This window comes from Grus americana, chromosome 1, assembly GCF_028858705.1.
Source record: "Grus americana isolate bGruAme1 chromosome 1, bGruAme1.mat, whole genome shotgun sequence".
Classification (NCBI taxonomy): domain Eukaryota; kingdom Metazoa; phylum Chordata; class Aves; order Gruiformes; family Gruidae; genus Grus; species Grus americana.
This window is the reverse complement of record NC_072852.1, coordinates 217,130,363-217,150,762: the sequence shown is the minus strand read 5'-3', so window position 1 is coordinate 217,150,762 and position 20,400 is coordinate 217,130,363. Positions and strand designations below refer to the sequence as shown.

The following is a 20,400-nucleotide window of genomic DNA, read 5'->3' as shown; positions in this document are numbered from 1 at the left end:
CGTGTCATGAATTTGACTGGCTCTGGGAATACCATTTGAGTGTTAAATATAAAATTCCCTTAGGGAAAGGAGTAGAGCTCCTGATACCTACAATATTGAATAATCCTGAACTGGGGGCTGGCGTTGCTGTGCCCTAGGGAAAGATATTGAAAAGTTGAAAGGATAGAAATGAGGGTCATGTAGGCTGTTACTGTTATTCAAATAAAAGAGCTGAGGATTGGTTGCTGGCTCTAAGCCCAAGTGGCTTGGGTCAGCCAACATTGTGCTATTTAACTCTTTTTCTTCCTCTCCAAAACCGTCCTTATGTATGAGAGCTTAGGGGTACAGCTGGGATAATTCTCAGGGTATTCGGGAACCTTTCCAGCCCTTTAAATTTGCCAGTAGTGGTGTAGTCCTGGGGTCTGGGAGGTGATGCTGATGTGACTATGCCCTAGGCATACACAGTTTTCTGCCATAAGAAGAATCACTCGTATCTCTGCTGAAGCCTTGATACGATGCAGTGGCTAGGAGCTTTCAAAGTTCAAACTCAGCATGAAAATTCTAGCCGTAATGCGAGCAGCAGCAGCATGAGGCCGAAGGCTGGTGGTTCTTCTGCACTCTTGGTGCAAGCAACCTTTTCTTGGCTGAAGCTCCTGACCAGGTTTCAAGCTCAGTGTGAGTATTGACCATATATGAAATAGGAAACCAAGTTGTTTTTTTCCCCTCTTAAGCCTCTTAGTTTTCTCCCTCTCTTCCTTCTGGACCCTGTTTCTGTTCTAGTTACTTCTCTGCCCTTACTCGTCTACTTGGCTCTCCTGCTTCTCTCTCTTCTCTCAGAGGCTGGTGACTGCCCTTCACTTCTGCTAACTGGCTGAGGGTCAAAAGAGGGTGTCCTGACTTTCTCTATGGCAAAGTGGAGCCATGGATGGTGCTGCCAGGAGTGCATAGACAGCTGTCCTGGATAGGATGCGTTTCCTCTTGGGCATGTGGTGGGGAGGTACAGACTACAGCATGGCCAAGTCCTAGTGATCATCTCCTTCAAGATGTCTCACCATGGCTCTGTTACCTGATTTATCCAAAACTCTCTTCTACCTTTTCTCTTGTCTTTTCTATTTTTTTTTTCCTTGTTTACTCTTCAGTTTAGCTGCATCCCTTCTCTCTCCTATTCCTTCTCCTGACATGCATACTCTGCTGCTCCTTCAGGAAGCTTTGGTCCTACATTCAGAGAGCTTTCCCCAGCAGACGCCTGGAGTTCCTGGTCCTATATACTTGTATTTCCCTTCTGCATCTTTTCAGTGCTTGTGGCTTTGTGCCTAATGGTTTCCATGTGCCAGACGTTGAGTATTTTAAATGTGTAGAAGAGATTTACAGTAGATTTGGACTCTAATTACTGCTTCTGGTATCTGTATCTACCCTGGGAGAATACCCAGGGCACAGGGAACAAAGGAGACGTTGAGCTCCTGTTCTTGCGCAAGGCGTCCTTCCTCTGGTGCTGCCTCGCAGATGCCCCTTTTGAACACCTCCACATCCTCTTGCAGCTCTATGGGGTATTTAATGCCCTCAGTTTCAGGCAAAAAGGCCACAAGCGTGGGTTGTAGCACAGCCTTTGCAGAGTGACAGCTGCTTTGGAGCACGCTGGCATCACACGAGGAGATGCAGGGCCAAGTGCGGTGCAGTCTGGCTGTAGAAATCCACTTGATAGGTGACTTGGCATGAGCATGGAGACAGCTGCACCCTGCAAAGCCTTTTCATTGTGTTCATAACTCTTAGTAGCTGCCCCCCACCCCTGGGGCTGCACACACTGCTTGAAGCTGACGTTTGAACAGGTTGGTAGCCCCATGCTCTATGGCTGCAAGGAGATGACAGCTTTGCAATCTTGCTAAAGAGTTTCCAACACTCTGGAGACCTTTCTGGTGTGCACCACGGAGCAGGATCAGTGCTGTGCTGCCGTTTGTCCTGATGACCCACTCCCAGTCACCTCTAGCTCCATCCGTGTGCAGACATGGTTGCACCCTTGCTTGGTGCAGCCTGGCAGTGCCAAGTCTATTAGGGTGGAAGGTCCTAAGAGCAAATTCCCCAACCCTCCCAGACCACTGCACGGGCTGGGAAACCATAGTCCCTTCCAGGTTGCCAGTGATTCATATGCAAATGTTGGGAGCAAGCAGGATGCCAGCTTGTGCCCTGCATCCCAGCGATGGGAGAGGAGCAGAAAGGAGCCAGCCAGCAAACGCGGCAGTGGTGCCCCGCAGAAAGGCAATTTCACTAAGATGACAATATGCAGGGGCTGTTTATTAATATTTCTCTTCTGTCTAGTGTGAAATAATATAAGTTGTTCACAGCAATGCTGGGCAAGGGAGGGAAGGCGGGCTGCATCACATTTGGGGGTTTGACAATCTTCAGCACAAGGGTTACTTTGTGGAGGTTCCCCAGGGCTGCTTTGATCCCTGCTATGAGCATTTAAAAATTCAGCCAACGACTGGGATCGAGTTAGAGGGGAGGGTGCAGAAAGCCACACGGGGCAAACCTCCCCTTCTGTCCTCATCATCCTCAAGGACCTAATTACCTAATTATCACACGTTAATGAGGGGGACTGCAGCTCCTCCCTGACCCAATCCGTTCCTGCTCCAGGCATCTTTTTGCTCACAGAGCCGTATTTATCGGCTTTAGTGTGGTTTCCAGTGAGACGGAGTCTCTATCAAATGAATCATTCCACCTGGACCTCAATTTGCTCTCCAGATGGCTCGGTCCTCTTAAGCTGCCCTGGTGTGATATATTTTCCCTGAGCTGCGATGGGTTTTCCCTGGGTCCTGGCTCCTCCCTGGCTGGCTGTTATTGACAGCTGCATGGCTAATGCCCTGTAGCTCTCTGGCATGTCATTCAGGAGAAACAAAAGCAGATTTCTCCCCCACCTCTCCGGCAGTGAGGATAAAGGGGATGCTTTTGTGCTTCCCCAAGCTTTGCCAGTGAAGGGCTGAGCGTGCTTTGCAGAGGGGACCTGTCTCTGCGCAGAGCCCCAACGTGGATGGGAGTTCTCCGAGAGGGAAGTTGAGTCTTCGCTAGGTCCCACCTGGAGAACACAACCTGTGGGCCAGGTAATGTTGGACTTCTTGCACTAGCAGCTGGGGAGGCTTGCAAAAGAAATTAAAAAAAAAAAAAAAATGCAGCATTTGCTGCTGTGTGGTACTTGGATGGAGAGGGTGACCCAGAGAGGAGTGTGCATGGGTGAGGGCAATGGGGTAAGCCCAGTCTTTCTTTGGAGTTGACATCGTTTGTCTCATGGGTAGACAGGAGCGATGTCAGCTGGGGAAGGGCATTTGGATTAATTGGGGAGGGATGGGGGGTGTTTCTTTGTAAGGAGGTCAGCCTGAGCTATTTCTTCCCAGCACTGAGCTGAGCGGAGCTGTGCGTGACTCTGACGGTTTGAAAACCTGTGCGGATCATGGAGAGAAGTGGGGATATAATGTGTTTTTCTTTCTTGGCTGGAGCCGCGTGTGTTGGCAAAACGTGTAGTCTGCAGTGCTCTTTGCAAAGGCATCTCTAGAGAGCTGTCTTTGTTGTAACTTCCCTGAATCACTTTCAACCGACTAACAGCGGTTCCCTCCTGTACACAGCCCTGAGCACCCATCAGCGGCATTCGGGATGTTTAGACCCTTCACCCACTCCTGTGGGATTTCTTAGATACTTAGTTAGGGCTTGTCATGCTGCTTCACTGCTCTTTAGGTCTCTGCAGCTCCCCTGTGTCACAGGCAGAGGTGATTTCCCCACTGCTGGGGGATTCTGGAGGCACAAAGGATATGGTGACACTTTCTCAGGGTGGTGGTGGCATTGCTGTGCCCCTTTTATTTAACATTCAGCTGGTGAGAGCAGTCGGGCAAGCGCCAGGAGACCCAGGCTCAATCCCCTCCTCACTCTTCCCCCCCCCCAGCATCTGGGTCTGTGCAACAGTGATGGGTCAGGGAAGACTTTTGTGGAGGAAACAGGGCAGAGCCAACCTGTTAGTGGGTCTAGGATGGTCGAGGCAGTAGTTGAGGGTTTGGGGTCTTTGATTCACTCACTGTTGTCAGAGAAAGTCAATTCTTGTCACTGTTTCAATGCCAAGATGCTCCTCTGCTTTTCAGACCCCACCTCTGCAGGCAGAGGCCCTTCTCCCCAGGGATTATTCTTTAGAGGCAATCTGGCCACCTCTCCCTGACTTGAGCAGGGATCATCCTTTTGGATGTGCAGCTCTTTGCACATGGGTGCTCAGGATGGGTCCTGCTGCTCACACTGTCAGTGTGAACTGTTGGAGCTCGAATGAGAGAAGTCCACTGTGCAATCACTATGAAGTCCTTTAGGAAAGATTTAAAATCATCTGGAGAACAAATCTAGCAGAAAGGTATGTCAGATGTAGACATCTGCCCTGCTTTTGGGCAGGTCCTGTGATAGCTGCCTTTGGCAAATCTTGATCTCGCATCCTTACATCTGCTTTTTTTTCCCTGGAATCCAAGATCTGGGGAAACGTAGTGGATAGAAAAAGTCAAAATGCTGCATTGCTCCCAGCTGGGCTGTACTGTGGAGCGCTTGCCTTTGGTAGGATGAGGAAAGCAGTTCATAAGAGCTGTGAGATGTCAGAAAGAAAAGAAATGGTGTCAAGGTGTTAGTACAGCGTAGGTTGGGCGAGGCAACTGCCTTAGAAGAAACGTCTCCTAAAAGCAGAAATTTGTCTACTGAGATGGGGTAAATTTGTGTATTGAGATGGGGTTGGGTTGGAAATACCCTAGTGACCATCACTGTGCTGTGGTTTGGAGGAAATGTTGGTTACTGAGGAGGAACCATGTGTGCGGATGAAGGGGCAGAGTCTGACTGTATTGTGACTGGAATCTGTGCTGCCTCGTGGCACTGAGAAAGATGCAAAATCACGACAGTGTTGGACATTGAAGTCAAGATATTTTAATAGTGTGCTGTTCTCTTGTCTCCTTAACCACTTCCCAATCAGGATGCATCGAATGATGAAAGAAGAATCAAGTTTCAGGACAAGCAGCCTGGAAAATGTGACGCGGGACCCGAGCAAAGAAAAACTGCACATGAAGCTCTGCAGTGGGTCCTGCCATGCTGAGCAAATCCTCCAGACACTAAACTCCTACCGGCAGAGTGGCATCTTCACAGACGTGGTGCTATTAATTGATGGACAAGAATTCCCATGTCACCGTGCCACTTTGTCAGCCAACAGCACGTATTTCCGGGCCATGTTTGGTGGCGATCTCAAGGAAGGCCACCAGAATATCATTAATATCCAGAAGATTTCCGCTTCCACCATGTCTCTCCTTCTTGACTACATGTATGGGGGGAACATTATCATTCAGGAGGACAATGTTGAAGGCATCTTGGAACTGTCTGATTTGCTGCAGATCTCCAAGCTCAGAGATGCTTGTGTCACCTTCCTTGAAGGCCAACTTCACCCATGCAATTGTTTGGGTATCATGAAGTTTGCTGATTCATTCTCCATCGCATCCCTGACAGAAAAGAGCAAGAGGTTCATGCTGGAGTGTTTTGTGGAGGTGTCGTGTCATGAAGAGTTCCTGGAGATGGGTGTGAAGGAGCTGGTTGAATATCTGTCCGATGAGCAGCTGGTGGTCCCCAAGGAGGAAGTGGTCTTCGAAGCCGTCATGCGCTGGGTACGGCATGACATACCTGCCAGGAAGGGAGCCTTGAAGGACCTCCTTGAGCATGTACGTCTGCCCTTGCTCGACCCCACCTACTTCCTGGAGAAGGTGGAAATGGATGAACTCATCCAGGACTCCAAGGAGTGCATTCCTCTACTGCACGAGGCCCGCAAGTACTACATCCTCGGGAACGAGGTCAGCTCTTTGCGATCGAGGCCCAGAAGGTAAACCGCAATGTTTCCCTAGACCTACATGGCCTAAGTTCATGGATCTTTGTTTGAGGGAAGTTCTTGGGGTTTTGGTTTTTTTTTTTTTTTTTTCCCTTTCTTTTCATAGAATCCCAGACTGGTTTGGGTTGGAAGGGACCTCAAAGCCCATCTAGTTTCAACCCCCCCTGCCATGGGCATGGACACCCTCCATTAGACCAGGTTGCCCAAAGCCCCATCCAACCTGGCCTTAAATTTTCCTCTGATTGCTTCACTTTTGGCATCCCTGTTTCCGTAATTGTGATTGCCTGGCTTAAAGGATTCCTGTGAAGTTTGCACTAATGCACGTGACACGTTTTTCTGGCAGGAAGTGCTCTACTCACACTGGTCTGGTTGCACAATGATGCTATCCAGATATCTGTCCAGACTAAGGCCAAGAACGGGTGTTTGTAGCTCTGCATTTCTATCTGCTTTCACCAACGGGTAGAGCACTGGATTGAGACCTGTTTTCCATTCTCAGCTCTGCCACTGCTCTGCTCTCATTTCACCTCTCTGAATCTCTCTCTCACCTTCTCCAGGCTGTCTGTTGGCAGGAAGGCTTGGGCCAGTCTGTCCTCCTGGCCATCAGCATTGTGCCTACTCAAAGGCATTGCTGCAGGGACAGGAATTAATGTCCAGGGGAAAAAAAGCAATTACTGTCCAGGTGGCTGCCTGGACATACCCAAATTATTATTATTATTATTTTGTCTTTCCATTGATTTGTTGATGAACAGCAAGAAGATAAAGATGCTGGCCCAGGCAGCTGCAAGTGTAAAGTGAAGGAGACAAAGAAAAAGTGATTTCCATGGGTGTGTGTCTGTGTAAATCTGCACCTCTTTGAAGTTTGGATTTGACCAGCCATGTTTTAAGTCTCTGCTGTTTCTTCATGGTGCTGCAGGTCCCTTAGGGTGTGCTTGGTCAGAGTGCTGATGGACACCCCTGCTCTAGGGTGGGTTGCCATATCAAACTGAGTTGGTTTGCAAGGCTTCCTGTCCTTTTCCAGAGGACACTCATGACCACGGGGCTGCAGGACCAGGTTCTTATGCTCTCCTGCTCTTCAGCCCAAGGAGTACAGATTTTTTGCTGCTCAGCAGAGCATCCTGGGCAGAAGGACAGAGGTTGCCCCAGTGCATCTCAGAAGTCCCTGCCTGGCATTTTAGGGCATGTTTCTGTCAGGTGGAAGAGATGGTTTGACACATCATCTCTGTGCTGAGTACCACAACAGGCTATTACAGATAGAACTGCTCAACTACAGGGTCCACAGTGACCTCCTCAAGGATGCAAACAGCTAAAATTCACTGGGGATAAATCCCACTCCCCAGCATTCACATTTTACCTCCTTCCTTTTACAGCTTTGGTCTTAAGTGAATTGTCTCAGCCTGCACAAACCATGGCAGAGGGATTGGACCAAGTCTTTCAAATCCTCTTTCACCCTCCTCCTTCCTCTCCCCTCCCACAGAGCCGTTCCTCTCTTGCCACCTACTAGTTGGCAGGATTTTCCTTCCCCTGCTGTCTCGTCTGCTCGCTGCTATTAGGGCTGGAGAGAGTGAGATTTCCTGGAAACACGTCTCTCTCCAGGCAGAGAGCTTGCCGCAGGCGGGCTGCCAGGAACAGCTTTCCATGCTCATGGCTGTGCCTTGAAGATTAGTCTTGATTGTGCTGGAAGGGGGAGGGTGAGCGGTAGGAGGCAATCTCATGAAGGACTTTTAAAGGTCATTCCCATTTTTTTTCCCCTATGCAGTTTGGACCCCTTCCCACCCAAGCTGAGAGGTGCCTTTGATTTGAATGTGCAAACAAAAGGGAAAGGTGCAGGAGAGGACCCTGCTCTATCTATTGGACTGTGCTGCCAATCCTACATAGGATGGGAGGGATGGTGGAAAGGAGTAACCTGGCCTGGGGACTTACCCATGCCTTTCATGGTCTAGGTTCATGGAGCTGGCAGAAGTCATAATCATCATTGGAGGCTGTGATAAGAAAGGCCTTCTGAAGCTGCCCTTCACAGACCTCTACCACCCAAAGAGCAGGCAGTGGACAGCCCTTTCCAGCGTGCCTGGCTACACCAAGTCAGAGTTTGCTGCCTGCACACTGAAGAACGATGTGTACATATCAGGTGAGATGCTCTGGACCAGGTGGTCCCTTCCTGGTTGCAAAGAACAGCATGACCTCTGCTTGGACAGCCACTCCTTAGGTCTATTCACTAGGACTCATTCATATGCATCGCAGATTTGGAACAAAAAGTCACTTGGTGAAGTTTTTCCTTAGGTGGTTTGGAGTTTGCTGTCCCAAGGAACAATTTCACTTTTGAGGGGGAGGATAGCAGTATCAAAAAAACCCCTTTCTCTCCTGTTGGGCGTCTGTCAAAAGTGTTCAGCTATGGAATAAGCTGGTTTTGGTGTGTGCTATCAGACAGGTTTTCCTAAAACATCAGTGTCTCCTACCTGTCCCTCACTTAAAATATAATGCCTATCAGATGAGTTGTATATAAGGGATAGACCAGTGTAACAAGTGCCTTGAAGTCCAGACAGTATCTCCCTTGGGAAGCTGAGTTTACATGGCCATAAGCCAATAACCATATTCTGGCCTGAATTGTTCCATTGCATGGAGGAACGGTGCAATATTGTGGTGTAGTGAAGTGATGGGACTGTCCTTGGGATCGCACCAGCCCTCCATCCTTCTGTTTTTCAGGAGGACACATCAGCAGTAACGATGTTTGGGTGCTGAGCTCCCAGCTGAACGTCTGGATCAAGGTTGCTTGTCTGCAGAAGGGTCGATGGAGGCACAAAATGGCAACACTTCAGGGCAAGGTAGGCAGTGGCCTGAATTTTGGAAGAAGCCATGTGGAGCACTGTCCTCTTCTTCTCCTGCTGCCCTGTACAATGAGAAACTGTCAGTCAGTGTTTGTCTTCTGGGTCATTTAGAGATGGAATTGATGGGAGAACAACTAGCACATAACCAAGACATCACTGGTTTCAGTTGGGTGTGTGTTGTCACCTGAAGCAGACACAAATAATTTGTAGCAACAAGATCTGCCGTGGGATGGTGCAAGACTTCTGCAGATAGCTGTGTTGTCTTTGGGTGAAAGCTATACAGTGTGGGGTGTTTCACAGAATCATAGAATGGTTTGGGTTGCAAGGGACATTTAAAGGTCATCTAATCCAAGCCCAAGGTTTTACCGTGGCTTAGTGTCTGTTCTTCTGGCAAAGTCCTAGCCTCCCCTCATGTATGCCGTGACAGTGTAGCCCATCAGGTGAGTCCAGGAGTTTCTAATTGCCTTGCTTTGCTCCTTTTGTGGCAGATCTACGCTGTGGGAGGCTTTGATGGTTTTTACCGCCTCTCCAGCGTGGAGTGCTATGACACCTTCTCCAACAGCTGGTCAACCTTGGCTCCGCTGCCTCAAGCTGTGAGCTCGGCGGCTGTGGTCTCCTGTCTGAACAAGCTCTACGTGCTGGGCGGTGCTGTGGATGACACTGCTAACACCGACAAGGTATTGCTGGGGCATCAAGAATGGACAGAGACTTAAAAAAGAAGGTTTTCCAGGGAACGTGGAGGGAAATGGGGTTGTCCTTAAGCTACAAGGATGCCTTTTTTTTTAAGACTAATGAAGGCTCCCTTATAATAAGATGACAAATCATACATTTAAATGGAAGCCAATGAGCCAAGGGACCAGAGAGGGAAGGTATCAGGAGCAGACAGTATATTAGACATGGTTTCAGTAGAGCCTGCTCTGCTCTGAAGCCTGGTCAGCCCTGAGGCACCACAGGAATAAACCTCTGACACTGTGGGCATTCACTTCAGACAAGTAGCAACAGTAGTAGCAGCCTGGAGGAGACCTCTGCAAGCCAGATGTGATGCTTCTGGTCTCCTGTGCCACAGGAAGAGCCGTCAATCATTGTCAGCTCCATCTCTGAACACTTAACCATGTGCTGTCTGGGTCAAGGACAGCCACCCTGGAGGCTTGTAGTTTGTCTGGGAGACTTGAATGCAAGAGGAAATGCTAGAACCCCTCATCCCTTTGCTCACCGCATTGGTCTCTGGGTGTTGAAGCTCCCATCTGTGTTTCTGTCCCCATGCACTTTTATTTCTAGTGAATAGCAGCTTCATCCAAGCAGGGAGATGTGGTAAATTCTTGTTCCCATAGCTGTGTTTCTCCTCCCAGGTCCAGTGTTACGATCCAGAGAACAACAAGTGGACGCTCTTGTCTCCCACTCCTTTTTACCAGAGGTGCATCAGTGCCGTCTGCTTGGACAACATCATTTATGTTGTAGGTGGACTCCTCAGTAAAATCTTCAGCTATGATCCAAGGAAAGACAGCTGGCGAGAAGTGGCCACCCTCCCTGGGCCGCTGGTAAGGAAGAGGTTTAGGAAAGAAGCTCAGAACCTTCCCTCTCTCTGTAGACTAGGAGCCATCTGTGCTTTGCTGAGTTTGAAGGCAAGGAAAATACATTGTGGGTTGGCTCTGAGCATGTGAACGTGACCTCTGCAGAGCAAGTCAATATGTACTTGCCATCAGTGTCCATACTGCTTGGAGGATGTCTCTCCTACAGCAAACCCAAGTTTTCTTGCTGAGGCTGGGTGTACATTAGTTACTAATGCCAGAGGAGTGGATCTGTAGGGTGAAACCATTAGTGTTGAGGACCTGTTCTCCACGCTATGTGTTTCAGGGTTATACTGGCTCTAGTCTGGTCTGTGGATTGAACCATGGACCGGTGGTGGCTGTGTAACTTGGTTTAGCGTCATCACAGTTTTGCACTCCAAAGTCTTGCTGCAATGTGACCTGTGGCACAGTGAAGAGGAATGACGGGACACATCTCATCCCGATCTGAATTAAAATGCCCGTGTAAGTGGCTTTCAGAGGGAGGTGCTGGCTGGCTCTGGGCTCTTAGTGTGCTTGTGAGCTTGTGCTGTGCTTGAGGGACTGCCAGAAACAGCAACGCTCCCATCATTGGCTTGAAGCATTTCGAGTGCCTAAACGTTTACTGAAATAGTAAGATTGCAGCACCCCAAGAACCAGACATCACTTATCTTACCTACTTTCGCCCCCTTCTGCTGGGCAGGTGAGAGTTGAGCCCGTTGCAATGACTCACCCCCCTGCTCAGACCCATTGCCTAAAGCCGGAGGCTTGCTCCTCAGCTCTTGGGCTTTCCTTCTGCTTTCCAGGAGAGCTGTGGCCTGACAGTGTGCGGAGGGAAGATTTACATCCTGGGTGGCCGAGATGAGAATGGGGAAGGCACGGACAAAGCGTTCACTTTCGACCCGGTAACGGGGAGCGTGGAGCAGCAGCCGCCGCTGCAGCGCTGTACCAGTTATCACGGCTGCGTGACCATCCTGCAACGCATGAACAGATGACCACGGGGCTCCAACTGCATCCACCTCCCACCCAGGGCTTCCTCTTGAGACAGTGACCACCCAGCATGTGGACAGACGTCTCGCTTTTGTGCAGGGTAGGGCGATACGAGCCACTGAAGATGATGTGCTCCAGCCAGCGCCTGAGCAGCCTCTGTTTTGTTTTTCCTGGCCTCATGATGCCAGTGGCTTTGATGCTGATCTAGGTCAGAGGATGAAAGGGTGCTGGGCTGTGTGAAGCTGCATCGCAGACCTTGCCGCAGTAAGATTCAAGTATCCCCGCAGCCCCTGGAACTATTGAATTCGACCTTTACTTAGGTTTTTCTGGCTATAGATATAGTTTTCTGTTATGTTGGCAACAGGAGCTCACTGTCCTGCAAGGACACGTATTTGCTCCTTTCTGATGCCCAAGACTATTGCAGTAACAATTGCAGTTACAGGATCCAATTCTTTAGCTAAAGGTATCAGATATTTGTGTATTTTGCTCTGTAGAACCCTGTATCAAACCACAGTGGTGACCTAAATGGCCATGAATGTCCATGAACTAGTGCCATTACAGTGGAGAGCTGAGATTGAGACTTCAAAGCTGATATCCCAAGAAAATTTCTCCAGGAAATCCCCAAAAGCCTGCTTAAATAGTCCAAGCTCTGCCTCCTTTCTGCATATGCTGTATGAGAGTCTATTTCCCTAAAGTACAGAGTGCTGTCTCTTTTCACACATGTTCTGTGGTTGGACTGCTGTCTCACTGTGTCTTTGTGAACACTGTGACAACGATTAATGCAGCCAAGAGTTCCTTCTTTGGAAAGTGGTGGTAGGGGAATATTAATGTGTAGGAATTAAGCATGAAGACCTGAAGCATGGTAGCCACAGAATCACATCTGGCTCTGGAGTATGCTAGCAAGTATTAAAATAAACTCAATATTTAACAGATTTGATACAGAGTCCCTGGGAGCCTGAATGTGGAGCTCATTTCAAGGGCAAGCGTTCGATGACGCAGACTGCCTTGCTCCAAGCCGGTTGGTCTCAGGTCTAGAAACGATTCTGAGCACATTCAATTTGGTAGAGTAGCCATAGCTTTTGATGTTGGTGTCTTTAGTCCATGACTGGAACTGGTAATTTCTGATGGGTCCAAGTAAATGTTCTTGTTGTTCGATTAGGGACTTAGCTGCTGCCAAATGTAGAGTGGGGTCTCTTAAAAACTCCCCGTACTTGTACATTGCAGGGTGCACCCCTCTACAGCAGGCTGCTGGCTGGCTGCTGTTTTCTCTGCGTCTTCCTTTCCTCACCCCAGTGGTGACTTCTTTCTGAAGCAGAGGAAACAGCTATGTCCACTGGCCCCTTTTCAGGGCATTTTAATCATCTTAAACCTCCTGGTTTTGCCTGTTTCCCCCATATTGCTGTTTTTGTTCTGGCCCTCTTTAGTACTCCTGTTTTCTATCAACTCTGAGAAGGTCACCTCTTCTTCATGATGATATCAGATTTGCCTGTAAAACATGGCAAGAAGAAGTCCCTGCGGAAGAACCAAAATTGGCTGTAACTGGGGCGGGGGGATGATTTCCTCTTCTCATTAGGAAATGTGTGCTCTTGCATTGCCCAAGCGATGAGCAAGGTGTTTCATTGCATGAAATGTACCTTACGCTCCTCATAGTCATGTCTGGAAAGTCTCATATCACAGACATCTTGTTCATTAAGGTGCACTATTTGGACATTCTTAGCCTCAAATTCTCCTCATGGCTTGTGCATGCGGGTTAGCCCTTTTATCAGATCATGAGCAGCACAATGTGTCCTTTAAGCAATATAAAGGAGATTCAATGCTGGTATAGGTTATTCCCATGAGGAGAGAAAAAGGAAAATCATGCTAGGAAAAGGCAATTTTATTTGCAATAAAATTGCATCCACAGTTGGGTCTTTAATGAGAATGCAGATTTCAGGAGAAACTGGCACCTTTCCTTCGGTTAGTTAAATTGGCACAAAAGAAAGCGTGAACACATCAAGCCATGCTGTGATAGCCTTCAGGGTCAGCGAGACCCTTACCCTCTTAGAGTCTGATTTCCTGAGGACCACAAATCACAGTCCACCTCTCTTACCGTTCCCCTGTGCATTAAGCAATTCACCGCTTTGGTATGGGCACCCTTCAAAGTGTTTGGCTTGGGACCCAGCAGCTCCACCTCGTCCCATGATTCATATGGCCAAGGGGGTTCTTAATTCTCCACAGACTGTCCCGTTAGCATGTCCCTCCTCTTGCTCTGCACTTTGGAAAACGCTGCTGGTGTTTCAAGAGAATAAGCGCACCCAAAGCTTGCAAGGGCATGTGTTGAGCAAAGTCTGCTCAGCTGAGGATGGTGAACATCACGAGGAATCGGGTCTTGTAAAAGCATGGTCCTCGTGTCAAATTCCTGCCTTGCCTAAGATATATAGTATAGGGCTGTGAACACAGATGTATCCTGCTTGCCTGCTGGCAGGTCTTCGTGCTCTTGTTCTTGAAAAGAACATAGTAATATATTTGGACATAGAAATAGCCTTGATAGGAAAAAGAAAGAGTTTTGCAGTTGCACTTAAAACTTCTCGTTCCAGATTTTCCTAATGCCTCCTGGAAGTCTCTTGCCGTACTTCACACCTTATTCCTGTAGAGGTAAGCACACTCAAAAGGGTAGAAGGCATTCTTGTCAGCTTTCCCATGTGCTTTTGACATGTGTGATGTGTTGCAATAGGTGTAACATGCTGGTGGAAGTTGTGGCATAGATACAAAAACATTTGCCTCGTTCTTGGTCCTGATATTCGTTGTACCACTGAAATGTGTTTGTATTTTGTAAGGGCTGTGCGCATGCAGGGGAGGGTTAGGGAAGGAATTTAACTTGGTTTTATTTAGAAATAAATATCTACCTTGACTCCTAAGTGCTTTTGCTGCAGGAATTTCATTTGCGCATATTACTTCATGGCATTCCAAAAATATATTGTTGATGGAGCATCAGAGGAGCTTTGGGAGTGCCATCCTTCAGGTGTCCTAGCCTTTGTCTGGAATACCTGAATTCTCAGTCTAAGCAAGTAGGAAGTTCAAGGTATTGCTCTTTTGTCTGCAGGGAATGGTATTTTTAACTCTTAGGTGGAGTCACGGCCAAGTCAGTGTGGAGAAGGTGCTTGGGTCATTCAAACTCAGCTGAAGGATGGGGAAAATTTTACTCGTATTTTGGAATGGAGGAAAGAGTATTTCTAGGAAAAAAGAAAAATTATTTGTCTTGGCTGATTCTTGCTCTTCCTTGGTGCGGCAGAAGAACACAAAGCATGAAACTGCCACTACAATCTGCTTCAGTTTCTGAGAAGACTTTTCTCAGACCACATGTAAAGCACCTCCTTGCTGTGTTTGCAGCAATGCACAGACTTGCTGTGGGAGCTCTGTATAGCAAAAGATGTAGAAGAAAGTAGTGATCATCTGCAAAGCATGTGCAGTAGTATCAGCTTTATGTATTTAAGCTTTTAAAAACAAAATAAATGACTTCTTTTTTTTTCTTTTTTTTTTTCCACTCCAAAACAGTGACTGTCAATCACTTCCAAGTAGTACCTAAACCATCCCTTCCTCCCCCCATCCTTTTGGTTTTCATGCTGCCTCTCTCAGCAGTTATGTTATTTTGGGTGTTTTTGCATTTTGGCTGGGAGCCAGAGGGAAGAAAAAGCTTTTTGTAAACAAATCACATGGATGGTGTAGACAGCAAGTTCTTCAGGGACTGGTAACATTTGTCCATAACACTCAAACTAGGAGAATTATAAATAACCTGGAGGACAGGGCTGCTGAGGAAAGCAAGCCGAACCGCTTGGTAGCCTTTGCTACCTAGTAAAAAAAATATCTTTTTCATGAAGGCAAATGACATGATGCAACTAGGCAAGAAACAAATGCCACCCAGAGCTAGAGAAGGGTCCTGTGGACAAGGGTCCAGAGAAGGATTTGGTGGCTAGAGTGGAGACGCAGCTGAAATAGTTTCCAGTGTGACGCTGTTAGCAGAGACGTGATTCTGGGATGTGTGAGCAGAGGGATGACATCAGAGGGCTGCACAGGGTCACTGTTGTCATTGCAGTGGAGAAGGGACTGTGGGAGCAGATCCACTTGGTGGAGCACGTGAAAATCCTGAGGAGCAGAGTAGAGTCACCAAAATTATTCAGGACTGGGATAAGGATCACATTGTGCTCAGTCTGTGATATTTAGCAGAAAGAAGGCACAGACGCTTTTAATACCAAGTCTTGATGACCTGAGTGTCATGTAGGTGCCTTCACAGACATTGCTGGGTCCTCCAGTTTCCCAGCAAGCAAAACCCAATTGTGGGAAGGTCAAGTCATATGAATCTAAATGAGGGTTTATATATCTGAGCGGAGGTTCATAAGCTTCAGGTTTCACCCATCAGAAAGTCCAGTGTACTCCTCAAAGATAGAAACTGGAGCCTCCTCCAAAGTCACTAGGGAAAAGTGGCACCTCTGAAGAGTGAGTCAAGCTCCTTACCTTAGATGTGTCTCTTGGAGCAAGATGAATAGACCACTGGAGCTGCCTCTCTCTTGGTGGACTTGAGGGACACCTTGAATGACTACTTTGAAGTAGCTACCTAACCTTTAGGTGGAAAAGGCTTCCTTTAGGAGGAAGCCTCTCTCCTACCCTGAAAGTCCTTTACATCAAGACTACATGCATTACTGAAAGAGATGTTTTAGTTCTACCCAAATTATTATGCTCTTGGGAACTGTGATAAATGAAGGAGGAATTGCAGAACTTGTCTCAAAGAAAGTTTGAACCTGCTCTTGCATGGAGTGAAACCATCTGCCTCCAGCTCTGGTCTACCATGGCATGATGAGGTCACTAGTCTGTGCTTTGGCAGGAGGTGAGAGCCAGCAGTGCAGTGGGCACCTTGGGGAATATTTTTCACCACCCAGTGCTCTCTGTGCGATGCAAGGCTGAGCGTGCTGCATTCAGGCAAAGCTTTGTCACAGGAAGCTTACTCAAGGCTTACTCGTGGGAGATGACAACAGCTCCCCACTGTTTTGCCTTGGACTGGGGATGGGGCTAAGCCCACCACTGACTTCCACAGACCCAGACAGAGACCATCCTTGAGACTGCCATTGACTTGCCTTCTACCTGTGACACTACAACCGGTCGTAGAAACGATTTCATCCTCTCGCTCCCCATGCCGCCCTTTCACCTCTCAACCTTCCTTCCCAAATTTTGTCTTGTCACATACAGGCTTGGCCTCCAGAGATACGTCACTTCCCCCATGACATCCTCCTGGGCTGTTTCTCCTATTCCTGTTCCTTCTTGCCCGACCACTTCAGGCCTGATGCGTGTGCTGTCTCTAATGAATCCAGCTTATTTGCTTATATGGTAATTGTTGTTTTTAAAACACAGAGCTGAAAAACATCTCCTCAGCATGAATGCGTCAGGGCATCACTACGCCTCAGCCCCTGGAGATGCTGAAGCTGTCTTTGCATTTAGCTGTCCAGCTGGCAGGAGATGATAGCATCGTGGGGCAGGAGAGCAGTGCTCAGGGATGTAAGCATCTGAAAGGATGAGGTAGTGCTGATTAACTCAGATTAAGGGTCACAATAGCCAGCTGGGAACTGGTGGGCAGAGATAATAGCAGTTTCAGTGGCTGCCTCTCTAGCTTTAAATATTCCTGTAAGAAGGAAGGGGAGCTGGGAAGTGTGTCAGATTTATTGCAAGGTTGATGTGACCAGATTTATTTCCTATTAAATGCAAATAATGGTACGACCAGCAGGGTCATTCAGACCCAGTACTTGGCTTCAAATTCCCACTTCCCGTGGAATAAGATGTTTACCAGTTTTTAGTGATAAGGATTGAATCCTGCTTTTAAGACAGGGTTCACTGCAGCTCTTTGTGGATGCAAGAGCTAGGTTGTGTGTATAGCCACAACAGGGGTTGTCCAGCTGTTGGGCTTCATGTGTTGGTTCTCAACTACTTCATCTCACATGTGGTGCAATGGCACTTGGGAGAGCTTGTGCCTGAATGCAAGGAGAGGATTCCCAAGTCCTGAGACTCAGTACCAAGCAGCAGCTGATCTTTTATGGTCTATATACTGCTTTTCACCTTGTGGCCATACAATATCCCAGCGTAGACTGAGAACTATTGCAAAGTAGAGGAAAAAAAAATATTCCTAGGCATGCAAACAGAAAACAAAACTGGGTGACTTAAAAGTCCTAAACATTTCAAGTTGAACTACTTATTTACGTGTAAGGCAGAGATTTACGCTGAAAGCCTAGATCCTCTGGAAGCTTCGATGGTCTCTAGGTATTCCCTTCACTGACTTACATGTGTCTTGGATTAATAAGAATGAAAAATGGTGGTTTAACAATCTCAGCCATCTAGGAAGTGATCAAAATCTTAAAATTATACCTGAAGAATGAAACAAAAAAGAGGGCAGCTTCCCCTGCAGGGAGGGTGAAGGACTTGTTGCTTTGTTACAGAGCAATCTGTTGATGCACAAAGCACAAGCTGGGGCACAGATGATAGAAGATGGCATGAAGGAGACACCTTGCTCAAGCAGACATTGGGCTTGGAGCAAGCGTTGCCCCACCACACCTTTGCTGAGACATCAAGATACAAAGTACGTAAAGTTCGTTTTGCATCAGCCAGTCATGGTGACACCAGACTGAAACATCAACACTCACCCAGCCCTAGAGAACTGGAAATTTTCACCTGAGCGACCTTGGTGTGAGCAGCTTAGCCCCAAACACCGCTAGCTGCAGAAGGGGTGGTTGGAGTTGGGGTTCATGGAATCATCGAATGGCTTGGGTTGGAAGGGACCTCAAAGCCCATCCAGTCCCGCCCCCTGCCATGGGCAGGGACACCCTCCACTAGCCCACCTTGCCCAAAGCCCCATCCAACCTGGCCTTCAACACTGCCAGGGAGCCAGGGGCAGCCACAGCTTCTCGGGGCAACCTGGGCCAGGGCCTCAGCACCCTCACAGGGAAGAATTTCTGCCTCACATCTCATCTCCATCTCCCCTCCTGCAGTTTCAGGCCATTCCCCTTGGCCTGTCACTCCCTGCCCTTGTCACCAGCCCCTCTCCAGCTTTCCTGGAGCCCCTTTGGGGACTGGACGGGGCTCTAAGGTCTCCCCGCAGCCTTCTCTTCTCCAGGCTGAACAAGCCCAACTCTCTCAGCCTGTCTCCATAGCAGAGGTGCTCCAGCCCTTGGATCATCTCCGTGGCCTCCTCTGGACTCGCTCCAACAGCTCCATGTCCTTCTTGTGCTGGGGACCCCCGAGCTGGACGCAGTACTGCAGGTGGTGGTCTCACTTGGTGTTGTGCCCAAGGAACGCACTGCACAGGTAGGCAGGAGTTACCACACGTAACATGTCTGAGGAAGGTACTTCTGGTTTCACAGAGCCCCCACTGCTCTGCATGGGAAGGGTGGCTGGGCCCCCATCCAGCCTGGGCTTGGCAGAACGCTGGTCATTGACAGTCTGTGCGGGGTCTCCCTTTTCGGTTCCCATTAATCTCTGCAGAAAGGGGATTCAGAGACATGCCTGGGCTGTGGCCAGCAGCCTTTGTGCTCACCGCTTTGGTGACAGAGCCCATTTTCAATGAACCGCTGAGGCTCCGAAAGGAGACTGAAAGCCTCTGTGTGCAACACGTCTCACCGGCAGCAGAAAACAGGGGCTGTTCTGCATGGAGGAGCCGCAGCCGCTCGAGGAAGCTATTCTGCCCACGTAAGCTGTTTGGGCTGCTCTGTCCTCTGTGCAGGGCAGAGATGCTCAAAGGAGCAGCAAGAGCTGGATGCAAAGGCTGAAGAGGAGAGGAAAATCCAGGATGTAGAGCAAAACAGAGGTGATTTTTTTCTATGATAAAGTACAATAAAGGTATGTAAGAGCCAAACTCTCGTTGCTTCAGTAACTAAGTAGGTCTGCCTAGCTCATCACATGTGGCTCTCACTGGTGAAATATGCTTTGCTCTTTTTAATACTCTGGTGAGGTGGGGAAATACCCCCGTCAGAGGGGGCATTGGAAGTGCAAGAGATATACAAAGATCCAGCTCTGCAAACCTGTTGGGCACCCTGAAGTATTTATCCAACCTAAGGAATAGATAAAGGCCGCAGTAACTTTTCCAAGGACTCAGGTAAGAAGCAGAGATGGGGGCTGGGGACAAGCGTGTCCTCACCTCACTTAAACCACTTTATAGAAGTACTGGTGTTAAATACCTGTGGTCAATAGGATCATCTTCTGGTGGCATTTTCTCTCTTCGCTGAATATAAAAAGGAGTGAATATCAGATAGGCTGATCATTTAGATTCATCAGTTGACTACCTAAAGCTGGAGGACAGTCGCTGGAGCCTGGTCACAGGCTGTATAACTACGTAACTACCTCTAGTCTTGAACTTTGGGGCAACGTTTTAAAGTCCCTTCTCCTGATGCACCTTTAGCCATCTCTGAAGTTGCATTGCTTAAATCTCTCTTGTCTAACCTCTTCTTGGTATCTTATTTATCCATTAAAAATGTACCTTTAGCATGAAGTGCAGTCAAAAGCAACAGCAAAAATTCTGTTTTCCCTTTGCCCTTATCCATAATGACACATATATTCTAACAATTAGTTCTCAAATCTCTGCACTGTTTTTAAAACGTCATAGTTATGTTTGTCCCCCTCACAGCTGAACTCGAAATAGGTGGCTTATGGCCATTTTGCTTCGGAAATAAGAAGTTATATATTTTGATGTACCTTGGCTCTTTCTCATTCCAACCCACAGCCCAACGCCTCAATAGCGTGTGGTACAAAACCTGCTCCTGCATTGACCCAGCCAGCCACACCAAAGAAATGCAAATTGGGTAGCCAATTTGAGCATCTGAAGAGCTCTAGGATGTTGAAAAAAAAAAAAAAAAAGCTTTAGAAAAAATGACACAGCTGTTTTTTTTGTTCACACTGTGCAGCTCATCTTTTCCTCCTTGCTTTGAGGAAGCCTGGAAACGTCCCACTGAGATGGGCCTCATCCTCTTGGAATAAAAATAGTACCTTGGTCATGCTTGAGCCACTCCCTACAGATGCATGAGCTCTTAGCAGCCTTAGTAGGATATTGCATGTATCACACACCTTCAGCTCCTCTTTAATTAAGCCCTGGAGATAGATACTGACTGATTTTACTCCATATCTGTCTTTCTGGAGAGCAGAGCAACTCTGCATGAAGCCTCTAGGTTGACCCAGTATTTGT

The 20,400-nt window shown here is 48.0% G+C and overlaps 1 protein-coding gene across 1 annotated transcript; it reads left to right on the top strand.

Annotated features, from left to right (window-relative positions):
- The first annotated feature begins 2,889 nt into the window (after positions 1 to 2,889).
- On the top strand, positions 2,890 to 14,722 carry KLHL35 (kelch like family member 35). The gene is made up of 7 exons (XM_054839943.1): positions 2,890 to 3,071; positions 4,955 to 5,845; positions 7,792 to 7,976; positions 8,552 to 8,670; positions 9,162 to 9,350; positions 10,023 to 10,211; positions 11,024 to 14,722. The coding sequence occupies exons 2-7, from the start codon at positions 4,956 to 4,958 to the stop codon at positions 11,210 to 11,212; spliced, it is 1,761 nt and encodes a 586-aa protein (XP_054695918.1). The 5' UTR covers positions 2,890 to 3,071; position 4,955; the 3' UTR covers positions 11,213 to 14,722.
- Positions 14,723 to 20,400: the final 5,678 nt, after the last annotated feature.